The 16188-nt window shown below is 56.2% G+C and overlaps 5 protein-coding genes across 5 annotated transcripts; 2 read left to right on the top strand and 3 right to left on the bottom strand.

Annotated features, from left to right (window-relative positions):
* Positions 1-9: 9 nt before the first annotated feature.
* C8Q71DRAFT_788824 (uncharacterized protein) lies at positions 10-1433 on the bottom strand. The gene has a single exon (XM_047925240.1). It carries the CDS (start codon positions 1157-1159, stop codon positions 404-406), a length of 756 nt encoding a protein of 251 aa, XP_047773229.1. The 5' UTR covers positions 1160-1433; the 3' UTR covers positions 10-403.
* Positions 1434-3320: 1887 nt separating this feature from the next.
* On the bottom strand, positions 3321-3907 carry C8Q71DRAFT_862963 (uncharacterized protein; the record flags this gene model as incomplete). Its single annotated transcript, XM_047928098.1, has 2 exons — positions 3321-3806; positions 3857-3907. The coding sequence occupies 2 exons, from the start codon at positions 3905-3907 to the stop codon at positions 3321-3323; spliced, it is 537 nt and encodes a 178-aa protein (XP_047773228.1).
* A 548-nt stretch (positions 3908-4455) lies between these two features.
* Positions 4456-6219, top strand: C8Q71DRAFT_862962 (uncharacterized protein; the record flags this gene model as incomplete). The annotated part of the gene is made up of 1 exon (XM_047928097.1): positions 4456-6219. The coding sequence occupies one exon, from the start codon at positions 4456-4458 to the stop codon at positions 6217-6219; it is 1764 nt and encodes a 587-aa protein (XP_047773227.1).
* Positions 6220-7933: 1714 nt separating this feature from the next.
* Positions 7934-10105, bottom strand: C8Q71DRAFT_788822 (uncharacterized protein). The gene is made up of 5 exons (XM_047925239.1): positions 9984-10105; positions 9555-9911; positions 9343-9487; positions 8562-9285; positions 7934-8503 (listed from the first exon to the last, which is right to left on the bottom strand). The coding sequence occupies exons 2-5, from the start codon at positions 9886-9888 to the stop codon at positions 8228-8230; spliced, it is 1479 nt and encodes a 492-aa protein (XP_047773226.1). The 5' UTR covers positions 9889-9911; positions 9984-10105; the 3' UTR covers positions 7934-8227.
* Positions 10106-13070: 2965 nt separating this feature from the next.
* On the top strand, positions 13071-15575 carry C8Q71DRAFT_391371 (uncharacterized protein). Its single transcript, XM_047918264.1, has 2 exons — positions 13071-13189; positions 13255-15575. Exon 2 carries the CDS (start codon positions 13441-13443, stop codon positions 15517-15519), a length of 2079 nt encoding a protein of 692 aa, XP_047773225.1. The 5' UTR covers positions 13071-13189; positions 13255-13440; the 3' UTR covers positions 15520-15575.
* The last annotated feature ends 613 nt before the right edge of the window (positions 15576-16188 follow it).

The raw sequence follows: 16188 nt of genomic DNA, 5'->3' as shown, positions 1-16188 counted from the left end.
TCGCCATCTCTTGCCGCCCTGCCCGCCCCCAGATGTGACCGCCAGCCCTCGCCCTTGTGCACGGAGACGATCGCAGGGTGTTCTCTTCACCAAGTTCCCTCTCTCCCCGACTATCATATCTGCTTGATTATTGGTCCACCGCGTCCACCGCGGCGGAATACCAGCTGCTTCTGACTGTAACAACAACCTTCGCGACCCTCCGCTCCCTCCACAACATCGTCGGCGACGCGCTCGACGACATCGAGAACGTCTTTCGCCATGCCTCCGCTGCGGCCGACCCCCTTGACGCACTTCGCTCGCCTATCTCGCCCTCTCCCCTCGCCGCTCTCCCCTTATTCTACAAACCCTGGTGCGACACAATACTCGCCTTATTCCCACTACGTCCCCACGACTGCGCTCAGGCTCAGGTGTGCACGAGCACTACGAGCACGAGGCAACCACAGCCCGCGCACACGCAGCGTCGAGACCCAGCAGCACTTCGGTCCTCGAGGCCGGTGCAAATACCACCATGGCCTGCAAGGAGGGCGTGCAGAAGCACCACACTGGCAAGGCGATGGGGACGGCTCGAGGGCGAGAACAGGTGAGTACAACCCCTGTCCTCTAGTCTCAAGCGCGATAACACGCGAGCACACGGTGACGACGAGCACGCAGGGCAAATGCCGCACGTGCAAACGTAGCCGACAGATACAACCCGAGCACCGGCACCGACCACGGGTACACCGGGCAAAGACCCAGCACGGTCTGGAGCGCAACCGACGAGTGGACCCCTCCCCCCGCGCAAAACACGGGCAAGCGAGAGGCGACGGCACACACGCCGACTGCGAGTGCACTGGGCGAATGCCCAGCACGCAAGCACGGCCGACGATCGGACCCCACGCGTGTGAGCAAAAGACCGGCGACGGCGACAGACATTAAGGAGGGCTGGGGCGCGCGCAATACACGCCGACTGCGAGCGTGAAAGGCGAATGCCTACCATGCAAACGTGGCCAGCGAACACACACGCAGGCGGGCGGGCACACGCAGGCGACGACGACACGCATGGCGATGACGAGCACGCCGGGCGAATGCCCAGCACGCAAACGCGACCGACAAACGGACCGTCCGTGCGTGATGGAAGAATGGGCGAGGGCGCGCGGAGGACTGGGCACGGACGGGTCATCAGCGGTGGGCAGGGCCGGGACGCGGCAAGAACGGGCGGGTGCGAGGGGGAGTGAGCGGGGAGGGGGGAGGAGGGCGAGAGAACGGCGGAGGCGGGTGCAGATGCGCCAACCCCCACATGTAACCGCGCGGTAGGTAAACTCGCGGTTCACCGCCAACACCGGCGGTGAAGCTCTCCAATGCGAGCCTGAAGCAATAGCATTCAGTATACAGCTATATATGTAGATTATGGCATTGCTATGGTTCGTGGGCCTGCAAGCCCCGGTACACGAAAATTCCGTGAGACTTCAGTAAGCGTGTCAGCAGCTACATATCACAAGCCGTTAGCAAAATGCGCCTTTTGCTAACGACTGATGGATGTGAGCATTCAGTGACACGCTGACGGTTTGTAACGCTTTTGCGTTAGCATCCGTCAGCGCGTCAGCAACCGTTAGCAACTGTTAGCAAAATCGGACTTCTACTGATGTGGGTTTGCATTCATGTAACACACGAGTCACGCTTTAGATAGATCAACAAATAGCAATGAATATGGTGAACTTGACAAGTTGAAGCTCACGGTGCGACACTGCCGATGGAGTCTACAAACATAACAATCGAAGTATCAGCAGTACTACGGCATAAGTCAGAATACAGCTGCAATGGTATGCTATCTACTGTAAGGAATTCCTATGAATTACTATCAAGTACCTATACTTGTCTATGGCGCGCTATGGAAGACTGTATAGTGGGTGCCTGTGGCTATGATGCCAATAGCGCCTATCCTGGCGATGTATCTAGGGCGGCCGCTATGCCCGAAATTCCTTTTTCCTGATGTAGATGAGGGCTGTCTTTCCATCCCCAGTTGCGGTGATGCATACCACATCGATGCCGTTCAAGATGCACGCTGAGTCGTAGAGCTGGAACGCGCGGGGTTCGAACGGTAACAGAGGTCGCAGTAAGGACCCGAGTCTCAGAAGGCCTTCAGCTGAGGTCCAGTTGTAGTCGTCGGGCAGTTCGGACATGGATGGTGAGGAAACGGTATTCATTATAGCCAGCTCGGTGTAATAGGTAGTAAAGAAGAGTGTGCAAAGGAATGTGTGCAGCTATTATAAAGACAGTGGGGGCCGGAGGGTAACGACGCGTCTGCGAGACGCGCTGCGGTCGCGTCAAAGCGCGTTGTGCCGTCGTGTTTGTACATAGTCGTGACGTGCCGAGCGGCTGATGGCGAAGTAAGACCGACCTCCAGACAATAGGGGGGTAACAAAAGCAGACGTCAGACAAGAATATCCGGAGCCTGCGGAGGTTGAATGAATTGGATACTCTGCCCACGGGAGACTACATCTTTCCAATGGTACCTGCTTTCCCGCCCTCATGTCTGTGGCCACGGATCACCTGTCGGCTGTGTTTGCACGCGGGGCATCAGTCCTGCGCGCTCGCGGTCGGTGCGTGTGTTGTGCTGCACGTCGCCGCGTCCTCTTACCCACATTTAGCTCGCTGACTTGCACGCGTCTGCACTCACCTTCCTTCGCTCGCCCGTCCTTCGCTGACGTGCCCATAGTATGTTCATTGGCCACGTCTGCAAGCAAAACACTATTATGCTTGTCTGGATCTTTCTCGTTAACGTCTGAGTCGTCCGTGCAGACATCGATTACCTCTGTTTCTGGTAGACTTCATGCCCGTCTTTGAAAGCAGAACGGTATGCTCAGCGTGGTCAGGTCATCTGTGCACAACACTTGAAGGTATATAATGAGCTGTAGACCCGTCGACCAAATGAGTAGCCAGTCGGCAAATGATTGCGGGAGCCCGGAGGAGGTACATATGAGAAAGTGAGAGACACGATGTGACCTCGAATTCCCGCGACTCGAAAGCGCTCGGGGCTCGGGCAAGGCTCGGTGAGTGCGTTTGTCTCCCTCAACTGGCCAATCCGATGTCTTCTTTGTCTGCCGTGAGAACTTTCCTGGCCTCTTGTAGTATAGATTGGTGAAGGCAAAGCGACGGCTAGTGGCATACTACCATTCATTACAAGTACACTGACATCTAGTCAATGGGTGTCCGTAGGCAATCCATCTGCAACCCGAACACAGTACAGATGTAGATATGTTCGTACACGGACGCGACAACAACGATATGCGCGAAGTCAGAGGAGCAGGGGTAGAAGACATAGTAGGCGGGAAATGAGTGCATCAGGGCCAAATATCTTGGAAATAGGCGTATTTCTTTGGAAAGACGTCCCTATACCATTCCGGACGACATCCAAACACCAGGCTCAACCAGTCGTACTGCTCCCGCGTAGGCCTTCTATCATAAAGCTGCTGGTCCGATGTAAAAGAAATCGCGATGATGGTCATCGATGGACAGTCGGGGTCATCCCATGGCTCGGGCGGACTCGCATCCTGAGGAAGGGCGGTGAACAGATGAATCGGACGCCAGCAACAACCCCGCTCGAGGATCTCGGGCGCGCGGATAAGGTATGGCACGTCGAGGAGGTGTTCCGGAGTGTACATCTTGACAAACTCCTGCAGGCGAGGGTGTTTGATATCCCAACCGAGCGCGAAGTATCGGTCTTGCTGCTGCCAGCCTTCAGGCAGTTTGGGCCAGCGAGCCGGTTTCGGATTAGGCTTGGGCTGCGTATCAGGATAAGATATTGCAGTCTTTGCTGGTTTGGAGTCCTGTATGACTGGTAAGTATCACAAACCACCAACACTGCAAACGAACATACATCTAGACTGAGGCCTTGCATTGAATCTGCGAGTGTGCGCTGTGGCGCCATCTAAGCTACCGCTATGACTGACAATTAGAACAACACGGCAGCCGCGACAGCACCGAGGACTTACGCTGTGCGTGAGAAGATGTGGGACAACGGTACGCTCGACAAAAGGCGAGCAAGTGTTGGTCGTCGGATGTGAAGCTATGTGAAGGCGTTCGCGGTTGGGATCGCGATCCTATGTTGGCTATCATTTCCCACGGGTCTGCCACACGCTCAGAAAGGCAACCATTGTGGTCCATCATGATTGTTCTGTGGTCACCTCCATTGTTCCCTCGGCCTCAATGCTCATCTGGCTCACAATTCACATACCTCGTGCGTCGTCACGAGCATATCGAAGAGTTCTGAGATCAGATAATCATGCTCAATGATAGGATCGCGGAAGCTAACCTGACCACCCGATAGCAAGCCACGGCGATTCGAACATGATTCATCTCGAGTCTCGTCGCAGTATAAACACCGCAACATAGCCGTGGGTGCAAAGCGCTTAGCCCTGTGCTCCACCCACATACCCTCTCCTCGACTCTCCCCGCCCTCACACCTACCTGGCGATGATGCCCACCATGCGGAAGTCCAAGCGTCCCAGAGTGCTTTCCTCTCCGGACCCGCCGACGCCCAACAATCGCCGAGATTCCGAGATGAACGATTCGGACTCAGAACAGTCACAGCCAACGGCACAAACCTCGCGACAGACCTCGCGAGGTCCCATACAGGGGAATCTACCCGCCCCCGAAGCTCTGCATGAACATATGACGCTCGGAGGTGTATCAGCTATGTCCGCTGTACTTCGAGTTGCGCTGGCGGTCGCTCGCCTCGGGACACTCGAAGGATACTGGTATTCGCCCTGGTCCATCGTATGCTTCATTTACTTCACATTCATTATCCATGTTCGGCCGCCGCGAACGGTCTACACTGTACCCTTCCCACAGCTTCCTCTTACGGCTATTGATCCGTTGGATGCAACGGGACAGGAATCGTCGAGATCCCACGATCACCGGCATGCCAGGAAAGACGCTGCCGGGAAGATATTGGCGGTAGGAGACGAGGGCGAGGAGGAAGAGGAAGAGAGCCAGGGCATTGATTCGCAGTCGCAGGCCTTGCGCTCGAACAATCTATACCCGTGGCCCATCTCGAGGCCAGCCACGGAGCTTATGCAGACCCCAATGCGACCACTAGGCGAGGGAGGAGGGTTGAGGACCCCAACGCCGTCGACAGACCCATTGGATCTCTTCCGGTCTGCTTTGCGTACTCCAGTTGCTGGCAGTGGGGTCGACAGGCATGTACCTGTGTCTCCTTCGCAGCTAGGCGGTCGATCAATTGCGGAGGCCTCGCGTGTGCTCCAGTCTGCACTAGGACTCGCCCCATCCCCTGCACCTGCTAGTGCACCCGCAATCTCCTCTTCCGATGACGCCATAGACGTATTGACAAGACGTGTTCAATACCTGCAATCACCGTCAGCCACCCGCAGCACCCGTCCCTTGCCTTCACTCGACAATCCTCTATTTCCAACAACACAGCACGGCATGTCGTCCTTGGCGGCCACTCCCTCTAGAGATCCTATCGATCTCATCTCGCGCCGTGTTCATCGAGACCGAGGAGTCGACGTCGACGACTCAAGCCCTGTCGGCGGTGAAATCTCCCCTGAGTATGGCACCTCGACTCATCGGCCCCCCATCTCTGCCGCCGAAGAGGCGACTTCAGGCTCCGGTCTTCTACCCGCAATCCAGCTGCCCAGCAATCCGAACCCCCAGACAGCCTTGAGCTCTGCCATCAAAGCGGTCAAGGCAGTTCTGTCGCGGCGCATTCCAGACTTCGTCGTCAAGGTCGTCGAAGTTGTTAAGTACGATGGCGTACCATACGAGCGACTAGAAGTCAAGCGAGAGAAGGTTGTGCTGCTCGTTGAGGTGAAGCTGCGCTCAAGCGTCAAGACATTCGATCACGCTCAGCGCACCATAGCCCAGACCCTCCGCCAGCAAGCCCAGGAACAGGCTGTCCATGCGTTCAGGGAAGCTGCGGACCTAGAACGCATCGGCTGCATAGTCGGTGTCAGCGATCTCTGGCATTATACAGAGTACGATCGCACCGTCCTCGACTTCCTGCCACCGCGGAACGGCCCTGACGACGCGTATATCGAACGTTCAAGCAGAAGGAGCCCTATCGAGAAGTACAAACCGTCTCTTCAGGGATTATATACCGATATCGAACCGCACTTCCGCGATCTCAAAATGTTGGACCTGGACACCCCTCAAAGCGACCGGGTTCTGGGTATGATCGTCGAGAGGCTTCGTCAGTTGAGCAGTGAGTACTGGGACGAGTGAAGTGGATTAGTAGGGGTAATGGAGCAAACGAATGATTGAGTGGACGGTACGTTGACTCACTGTTCGATCAGCAAAACAAGTCGCACTGATCTGCTCTGCCATGTATAGGTCTCCAGGACTCGTAGTTCTCTAGTTTACGATGCAACACCGCGACGGAAACTTGGGCGAGTTCGTGCGAGACCATTTGAATCGTGGTAGCCAATGATGTGATCAATTTTGACTGTCGGTACAATTGTATGAGTAGTAGCAACGGTATCGACTGAGCATAAGAACCGATACAGTGAGTTGTAGATATACATCTCGTCCAAGAGTGACTCGCCTTCACAGAAGCTGGAACTATAACGGTGGGTAAAGTCAGAGGAAGCGCAGAGGGGTCGAGCATAGCGAGCGATGCAGAGGTGCGTCAGGGCCAAATGTCTTGAAGATGGAAGTGTTTCTTTGGAAAGACATCCCTATACCACTCCGGACGACATCCGAATACCAGGCTCAACCAGTCGTACTGCTCCCGCGTAGGCTTTCTATCATAGAGCCGCTGGTCCGATGTAAATGCAATCGCGACGATGTTCATTGATGGACATTCGGGGTCATCCCATGGCTCGGGCGGACTCGCATCCTGAGGAAGGACGGTGAACAGATGGATCGGACGCCAGCAACAACCCAGCTCGAGCATCTCGGGCGCGCGAATAAGGTATGCTATGTTGAGCAGGTGTTCCGGAGTGTACGTTTTGACGAACTCCTGCAGGCGAGGGTGTTTGATGTCCCAACCGAGCGCGAAAAACCGATCTTGCTGCTGCCAGCCTTCAGGCAATCTGGGCCAGCGAACGGATTTCGGAGTGGCTTTGGGCTGCCTAGCGGGACGAGATATCGCAGTCTCCGCTGGCTTGGAGTCCTGTGTGTATACATAATTGGTGAGTGTCACTGGCTGTGAGCGATGCAAATGAACACACTTACATCGACACTAAGGTCTCGCATGGACTCTACGAGTGTGCGCCGTTCATGTTGCGGGGCCATGATAACCTGAACAACTTCAGATGTTACAATGGCGAACGCAAACAAGATCGGAAACTCACGCTGTTGTGTCATCAGATACGAAACAACGATATTGTCCAACAGGTTCGTGGCAGTCGAACTTTCAACTGAGAGTGACCGTTGTAACGTCAGGTGACTGTGACCGTACGCGTCTCGCAGCCGGGCAAGCTGGCCTTAACCTTCAAGCTTCAAGCTTCAAGCTTCATCGTCTGGAATCGCCAAATACCACCACCCGCGGGACCACACTTTCTTACATCTCACGTACGCCCATGTGTCGCAATGTAGCTAGAGAGCGCTGGCACCGTCAAGAAGTCGAGGCACCCGTGCGCGTACCGGCCGGTTGCTAGTAAATGGACCCCTCCCCCTCCTCCTCCATGCTGCGTCAAGCCTGCAGCAGTGGGCAGTGGGCAGTGCTTACCGACTCGGACTGACCAAAATTTACAGCTGAACAACTTGAAGCGACCTCCCACCGGCGTCTAGTGGGTCGACAAATATCACTCGGACCTGAGATGCATGAGGGAAGTCCGCTCGGTATTGCCAATGGCTATCGGCCGAACGTATACTGTGCAATCAATTTGTCACAATGCGTCTGCGGCAACCGTCTGGCAATATATGGTAATAGCTGCCAGAAACCAACCGCCGGACACTGACTCTGAGTAGCTGAACTCATAGCGAAAGATCGTGGTCACCAGTTGGCAATCGCATCCCATTGGCTTGTTGGTAGACTATGCATTTGTATATCGGACGAATTCTATACATGCAGCACTACGCGCCAACACCTTGAAGAGACGATCCCGTAGGGAAGAACAGCACGAATCAGACCGTACAGGGGAGAGCCACGTAATACGGTCCTCCAGTTGACGACTAGGGAATCGCAGTTCGTCAGTTGGCTCCGGTCGGTGAGAAAGTGACTCACGTCGGAAACGATGTTCGGTGGGCTCCCTTTACGCCGCACGTGTATTCTTGACATCCCCCCCGCTCAGTAATCAAGATCGTCCAGCAGCACATGACCCCGCATCAACCACTCCCAGTCTTCGCATCCGAAGTCCTCGACCGTTCGGAACTGGACCTTCGTATGAGACCAGGAGTCGCCGAGTGTGAAATTTCCGTCGATACGTTCCACCTCGTGGAAGCTCGCGCGACGGGCTAAAAGCTTCAGAGACTTGACAGCCTCAGCAAGGTCATCGTACCACACGGTCGGATCAGCTTCGTTGTCCTCGACGTGGGCGAAAGCGAGCCTTGGGAGGCCCGCCCACTGGAGGGAACATGATGAGATCCGCTTGTCTGTTATATAGAGCGATGGCATGACTTACCAATTCGATCCACGGGATGTTCTCTTCTGGCGGTTCGTCCATATCAAACGGAGAGTACAGAAGCCGGAGACGTAAAGCCGTGACGGTCTTGGGAATCGTACGTCGCAGAATGGCCAAGTCGTTGAGTCCGAGGGTATCGAAATAAACGTCGATACCGAGAACTTCCAGGCCCGATGACGACTCGATGGCCGACAGCATAGAAGCGAGCTCCGGGATGGTGCTGCCCCGGTCGCTGAAGTCTAAGCACCGCAAGTTCTTCTTCGACCGAATGAATGCAGCCAACGCGTCCAGTCCCGACTGATTTATGCCAGGGTGCAGGCGGATCTTAAGGTGCGTTAGGTGAGGGAGCGCAGCAGGATTTGCTGCCAAAGCGGCAAAGAGAGTCGTCGGTGGTTCGTCGGGATACTGAATGTCTAAAGATTCGAGCCGGATACAATGACGGAAGAGGAGAGTAATGTTGCTGAGATGCTCGACATGGTGGATTGATAAATGCGTCAAACCCTGCATAATATATACCGGGCATCCCCAGATCACCTGGCTCGGCGCGGAGAGCCAAGTGAGGGATCCTTGGTATGCTTCGAACAGCGATGCAAGGGACGTGCGATAAGCGTCGAGCGACTCAAATTCCGCTCCTGGAGTATCCGGGTGCACCAGTTCCATTGAGAAGTTCGTGACTGGCAATCGCTTGAGGCTTCGTAGTGCATCCAAACACTGGATGCTGAAACTTTTGATTTATGAGTTATGAAACAGGCCACGCAATATAAGTTGAGGGTTAGCTTACGGAAGAGAGCATCCGCGAAGACGACCGCAAGTCGAGGCCAGTGTTCCCAGAAGCTCGTTGCTTGGCATCGTGAACGTCCCGCTAACGGTGTGCCATCTGAACGTGCGCAAGTTGTACATGGCGCCGATGGCCTTCGTAAGGCTACCTGTTGAGAATGTGAGTGAAACATGTCGATTTAGAAATGATAGGAGGACAAGGCGTCTCGGGCTTACACATCTCAAAAGGCGCGAGTTTGTCCGCGAAGGCGAGGATGTCTAGATGTTTGACGTACGACGCGAAGACGGGGTCGGTGAGGATGCGAAGGAGCACACAACACGTCCTGCATTCGTTATCTTCTGGGGGTTTGTCCGTGAGCTCATAGGCGACCTCCCAAGACCCAAACCGGATACGGAGTGACGAGAAGATCTTGCGAGCTGCTATATCGTGAAACAGCCTGGAGACGCCTAGGCAGTCTCGAATCGTTTCCGAGGATGTAAAGTGAAGAACGATTTGCCAGACTTCTGGTGGCAGTCGCTCTGTCCACCGAGTCTCGACATCAATATTCATCTTGTGTCGAGAAGCGAAATGATCTGCGATAGGAGGATGCGACGTGCGCAGCAGGTGAATCGCTGAACCAGTGTATGGGCAAAACAGAACCGTACCGTAGCGATGTTTTTGTGTTCACGACGACGCACATTCCATCTGGGGCGATCCCGAAGTTCCTTCTTTCTCCTCCTCCTCAGAGTGGAGGAAGAGACGGGCTGCACTCACGGTTTGTTCACGACTGATAAGTTCGAGGGCCAAGTCAAGACAACCGCTTACTAAGCCTCGATTTCCTTTCCGGGGAACTCTTGCTTTATAGCACCGCCACAGCCGTTCAAGTTGGCGATCATCGATCATTGCCCACCATCGCATCTCCCATTCTCCGTGGTCTATGTGCTCGGAAGACAGTGGGGAGGGTGGGAAAAATATGAGCTATTCGAAAGCGCGTAGCGGCCGCGGCGCCTTCGATAGCGGTCGTCTGAGTGGGCGTACAGAACTTCAAAGAAGGGAGCGATGCGCGCCTAATCTCCTCGTGCGTAGACAGGCGTAGACTCACTTCTACGCGCCCTCTGTGCCTCACTTCGCTTAGACTAACATTAATTGAGACCCCATTGTACCGCAATGCTGGAACCAAGGACAAACGTCAACGCCGCTAAGCAATATCTTCAGTGCGTGAAAGCGTGACTGGAAAGACATCACTGCTCGCCAGGCTAGTCAGATATCAAACAGCCAAAACTTTGAACATGCCCAGATGGTGGTGGGGACAGTGAGGGACGCGACGCGCATGGCTACGGGGACGCAGTAATGGGGGCGGGGGCGGCGGTGAGCGCGACAGTGAGGGACGCTGCACGGGGATGGTGGCAGTGACGGACACGGGGGGACAGCACCGCACGGATGGTGGCGGAGGGCGACACTGCCGCACGGACGAGAAGCACGAGTATGTCTCATGCCAATATGTAGTACACCTCTGCATTTAGTAAACGATCTGTGGGTTCGTGTAAGTGATATTGATGGCGCACCTCCTAGACGTCCAGGACCCAGGTTATCGGCATGCCTAGCGGTGCTATAACCACATAACCGATGGAAACGACCTGAGCAAGTGCGTAACTCGTACTACTCGCGCTCGACAGCGTCAGCTTGAGCTAGAATCGATCGAGTTCCCGGCCAAGGGTCCTATATCGGCACGATTCCGTGCAACTCAGTAATCTGTTCGTTGCACCATGGCAGTAGAATAGCGCACCTAGAGCCGCAACCAATCAGCATACATTCACGAACCTATGCGCAGATCAGCAAGGCACCACTCTCGAGCGCTGTAGACATACCGCTCGTGTTCTGCGGCGATGAACTCTTCATCAACTCCCGTAATGACGCAGATGAAACTTGCTGTTTATATGCGCCCTGCGGGCAATCCCCAGGAACAGAAATGCTCATACCGCTGTTCTGTGTGAGATTTGACGACACTGGCTCAATTGAGGTTGGTGACAGTTGAGATTTAGAGTCCGCAGACCGCAGAGCTGGGTCTGCAGCCGATATATGTGGGATTACCATGCTATGAACCCAGCGCCGGGGCCCTCCGCTTCAACAACGGGAATGCAGTGTTCTGACCATATCAATCTATCAGAGGCAGGACATCGGAAAAATTACAGGTTACTCACCCGTTAATCAAGACGGAGTACACCGCACGTCCTCTTTTAATTTATTCCATCGTGTCCAACTGTACAACGAGGAACATCGTATAGCGGCTCATTCCTCTGAATCCTCCACATATCATACCTGTCGGTCGATTGTGATCTTCGTTGATTTGCGTCGGAAAATGTCAGTGTGCAATCTAGCACGTAGCAAGACATGCATTGGTCGCACATCTGTACCTACTGCAGTGTGTGTTAAGCTGATGACACCGCCGAGGACATGTCATTAATTCTCCTTTCGGACTGGTACGCCATAAGCACAGTGACTCCCTTAAGCTGTACTCTAGACCTGCGCGTAGATGAGCGACCCACGAGTTCTATTGCCTCGTCTTTCCGCGAGTACGACATGCACGCGGTTCATCTAGAAAAAGCCCGGATCAGTATGTATGCACACTCGCTCGAGATTTTGAGGCGCACACGAACGACTTACACCTTCCCTCCTTCCTCTCCCTAGACGCGTTAGACGATGGCCTGCCGTACTCGCCGACGCTTGAAGCTTGATGAGTTGCTGATCTTGACGATGCCCCGGAGAGAGACATCCCTCATGACCGTGGAGCACTTGCACTACTTCTAAGCAGTCCGCACTCAAATCAATGCGGTCTGCATCTTTCTCTTCTACATCCATTACGCCCGACATGGCTGCAGCTGCAGCACCATGCAACACCGTGGACCGCGGGATTTACCATTACCTGCTCAATATTTGGACAATATTCGTGGCCTGGGAGGATGTCGACGGCGACGTCACTGTCGACCATGCGGTCGAGCCGCGTGTCGCCTCCAACGTCCAGGTTTTAGCAGACGACCCGCCCCGCCGGTGGTTGGCGAGAGGGCCGGGGCCGCGAGAGGTGACACCTCTCGGGATGAGTGTAGGGCAGGGATCAGGGGGGGGGGCGGAGGTCATGTAGCCAGTAGTAGTTGGGAGTCTGGTACGTAGTCCTATGGCCTGCGATGTTGTACCTAGTTGATGATGATGAAATATTCATTAACCGCCACAAGCAAACAAGATGTTGTGCCTAGTGAGCGCTGTCGCCGTCAAGAGGAGGAGGAGGAGGAGGAGGAGGAGAAATCGTCGAGACGCACGTGCGTTGTCGGCCGGTGGCTAGATGGACCCCCCCCTCCTCCTCCTCCTCCTCCTCCTCCTCCTCCCGAGTTACCCCTGGCATATGCGGTCTTTTGCCTCCTCTCCCTATTTTTACCAGCGACGGTACTCATCTTGTTTGAGGTCTGATGCTCTGGCTTGAGCTCAGGTCAAATCGCGAAACTTCGGACCTACCGGAGACCCTTCGCAACGACCACATACCATCCGCAGACAATCCCACTCTCTACGTCCTATTCACTGTCAGTCCGCTTCGACGTCGCTGGCCGTAACCCTCCGTAATCTGTGTCTTCCACGGGCCCCGACCCAGTATCAGCAGGCAGCCTCGCGCCTCCTGAATCTAAACCCTATTCGACGCCCACTCACACGCTCATCTCGAACACCTTCTGGGCGGGATTGTAGCACCGCAAATCACGCGTAAGTTGCCAGTTATACCATCACTATTGCTGTCCAAGCCGTTGGTGGGGGTCAGAGGAAGAGTGTGGACGAGTGTGAGGAGGAGGTGGTGGCCGCCGGTGCCGGTGATCGCGTAGCCAGCGAGGTGCTTTCTCGCAAGTTTTCTTTCGTATCGGGTACCCTCAGCTGACTCTCCATTTGTGTCTTCAGAACATCATACAATCCTTGACGACCTCCTACGATTACCAGAGCCGCATCTCGACCGACCGACCGAGGCTACGAACGACAAAGCGCACGACTTCTTGACTACGGCTTCCAGGACTCACCCACGCCCGTCCTTCACGCAATCACATCTACACACGCGATACCCTTCATTAACTCATTCCCAAGGGCACGATGCCTCTCCTCCACCGCCGCAAGCGGTCCACCTCCGTCGAGGCCCCAGCGCCCTCGACGTCGACCGCCGGGTTCACGATATCACAACCTACCAAGATGCAGCCCTCGGCTTCCGGCTCGTCCTCACGACAGGCACTGTCGTCAGTCGACCCGCTCCCGCATCTCACACGCGCAACCCTCAACCACATGCGTACCGGATCGATCCCGGTTATCGCGAGCAGCGGGCTAGCGGTACCGAGCAACAGCTCGATGGTGCCGACGCCCGTACCAGGGAGCAGCAAGGGGAAGGAGAGGGAGAGGGAGCGTGGGAGGGAGAGACATAGAGAGAAGGAACGGCGCGCCGAGAAAGCACACGCGGCGAGCACGCCGGTGTCCGCAAAAGGCAAGGAGCGGGAGCTGGATCTACCAGCGACGCGCAGTGAAGAGGCGTCGGTCACGCCGCTATACGCGCGATTCGCGAAGAGCGCGAGCGCAGAACGGCCGGAGGCGACAGAGGAGAGGCGCCGCGAGCGGACAGAGAGCCATCGGACAGCGGCGGAGCTGCAGGAGCGGGACCGCAGGCGCGAGGAGCGCAAGCGCAAAGAGGCGAGGGCTAGGGACGCTGCGCGCGTCATCGAGCTGAAGCCGGAATCGCCCCTTGCGACGCTGGAGCGGAGAGCACACCGCGATGCCGAGCGGGAGCGCGAACGCGAGCGCGATGAGCAGGCACGCGACAAGGAAAAGCGCAGACGGGAAACGGAGAAAGAGGCGATGGAGGCAGAGGTTGCGCGAGCTAGAGAGCGGGAGGAGAGACGGCGCCGACGGCGGGAAAAGCAGAGAGAGGAGGAGGAGGCGAACCGTGCGAGAGAAGCAGCGTGGGCGAGAGCCAGGGAAGACGAGGCAAGTGCGCAGGCGGAGGCGGAGAGGAGGCAGCGAGAGGAGGCGGAGAGGCAACAAGAGGAGGCACGAAGCCAACAAGAGGACGCTAGGCGACGGCAAGAGGAATTCCAGAGACAGCAGGATGAGGCTAGGATGCGGCAAGAGGAAGTCCAGAGACAGCAAGAGGACGCTAGGATGCGGCAAGAGGAAGTCCAGAGACAACAAGAGGAGGCCCGAAGACAACAGATAGAAGCTCAGCGGCAGTACGAGGCGGACATGCAGAGACAACGGGAACGCACGGCTAGTATGCAAAGCCAAACGACGTCTACGAATGGCCAGTACCCATCTTCCGCAAAAACGGGTAGGCGAACTAGTTCTCGCGCACCTGCACCGTTTCAACCACCGTCATCAAACCCCTCGTCCGCGTCAGGTCCACCAGCAAGCTACCCGTATGCAGAGCCGTCGCACCCACCAGAATACGCACCGCTCGCGGCGCACCATGCCCATCACCACTCGTCGTCTACGGGAAGCTCCCAGGCTCCGATGCATACGTATCCGCCCGCACCGGGCGCGCCTCCGGCTCCGTCGTTGCGCTCATCGCGCTCGTTCGAGAACGCCCGGAACCTCGGGCGGAGGCAGAGCAACGTGGGCCCGCCGCTCTCGCCGTCTGCGCGGCACGGAGGGAGGATGTACGGCTACGGCCACGGGGGCGGGCACCACAGGAGTCTGTCGAGCGGGACGTCGGTCACAGGCGTGAGCGTGCAGAGTCATGGGCTCCCGACGCCGCCGAGCAGCGCCAGCAGCGCTATCGGGCAGGCGAGCAGGCCGGGCAGTGTGCAGGTGCCGCAGCCGCAGCAGGCTCTCCAGGGCGCTGCGCCGTATCAGGGACAGCAACGACGGGAAACACCAGCACCGGTCTCAGCGGATCTGTCCAAGTCGTCTTCCAAGGCATCTGTTGACAAGCCCCTGCCCACGCCGGTCGACCCGGTTGCATCGCCAACGCGCGCTGCTGGGGCTGCGGCACCCGTTCCTCCGTCGCCTACGACGGAGGCGAGTAAGCCGAGGAGGAAATACTCTCTACTTGCTGCATTCGGATTGAAGAGCAAGGAAAAGGACGAAGCGAAGGTGCGTTATCCGTTATTTCCCATTCTTTTTGCCACCCTTCTCGATATGGCTGCCTATGCGCCGTTGCATGCACATGCTGCTCCCGAAGTTGCTTGACGTATACCCTGCATTGCATACCGTGTGGCTGACTGTCGATGATGCACGTCGGCGCAAAGATGGACGGGATGGTTTCGTGATCGGAATGTCCGCTTCACCACTGGCTGGCCAATCAGAGGCATCTATTCCGGCCTGTATGGGGCCAGGAGGAGGAGGAAGAGCCGTGCTCTTTGCATTCGCAATTACTCGAATCTGCAGATGTCGCTCCGGACGTCCAGTCCTCGGTAGAGTATTCGGCATTATGTCTACTATGGATGATGGCGTCCCGAGTGGCATCGACACCTAGCATGCTAGGTGCAATGTTGAGGTGTTATACACCACGCTATGCCCGGTGCGCGAGATACCTGATTTCCAATCGCGCAACTATTCCGCTGTCAAGACACCGATGATGACCGCGCGGGCGACATTGGTCGGTGGCTAAATGGATCCTTTCCTCCTCCTCGTCCTCCTCCGCGGACGTCGAATATCTCTGACGGCGGGCCCATCAGCCTGTCACCTCAGCAGTAATGCACCTTTCAATGAGAGGTACATTTTGCTGAGGGTTCTTGGCCCCTATTCTGATACGGCGTTGGCGGGGTGTTCTCTGACACACCTCGATCGATGTTTGTGACGTAGCGCGCTGCACTCGAAGTTTCTCTCGCGTTGGGTATGCCGCTGCCTGACTAGGAC

The sequence above is a fragment of the Rhodofomes roseus genome (assembly GCF_022264815.1).
Source record: "Rhodofomes roseus strain CIRM-BRFM 1785 chromosome Unknown C8Q71scaffold_35, whole genome shotgun sequence".
In the NCBI taxonomy this organism is placed as follows: Eukaryota; Fungi; Basidiomycota; class Agaricomycetes; order Polyporales; family Fomitopsidaceae; genus Rhodofomes; species Rhodofomes roseus.
This window is presented reverse-complemented; position numbering and strand designations above follow the sequence as displayed.

Bases quoted from the DNA above. Each gene is read 5' to 3' on its own strand.
- C8Q71DRAFT_788824 (XM_047925240.1), bottom strand. From the start codon at position 1,159: ATGACCCGTCCGTGCCCAGTCCTCCGCGCGCCCTCGCCCATTCTTCCA.
- C8Q71DRAFT_788822 (XM_047925239.1), bottom strand. From the start codon at position 9,888: ATGAATATTGATGTCGAGACTCGGTGGACAGAGCGACTGCCACCAGAA. The intron at 9,286-9,342 runs GTAAGCTAACCC...ATAAATCAAAAG, and splicing joins CTTCGCGGATGCTCTCTTCC to TTTCAGCATCCAGTGTTTGG. The intron at 8,504-8,561 runs GTAAGTCATGCC...TGTTCCCTCCAG, and splicing joins ACATCCCGTGGATCGAATTG to TGGGCGGGCCTCCCAAGGCT.
- C8Q71DRAFT_391371 (XM_047918264.1), top strand. From the start codon at position 13,441: ATGCCTCTCCTCCACCGCCGCAAGCGGTCCACCTCCGTCGAGGCCCCA.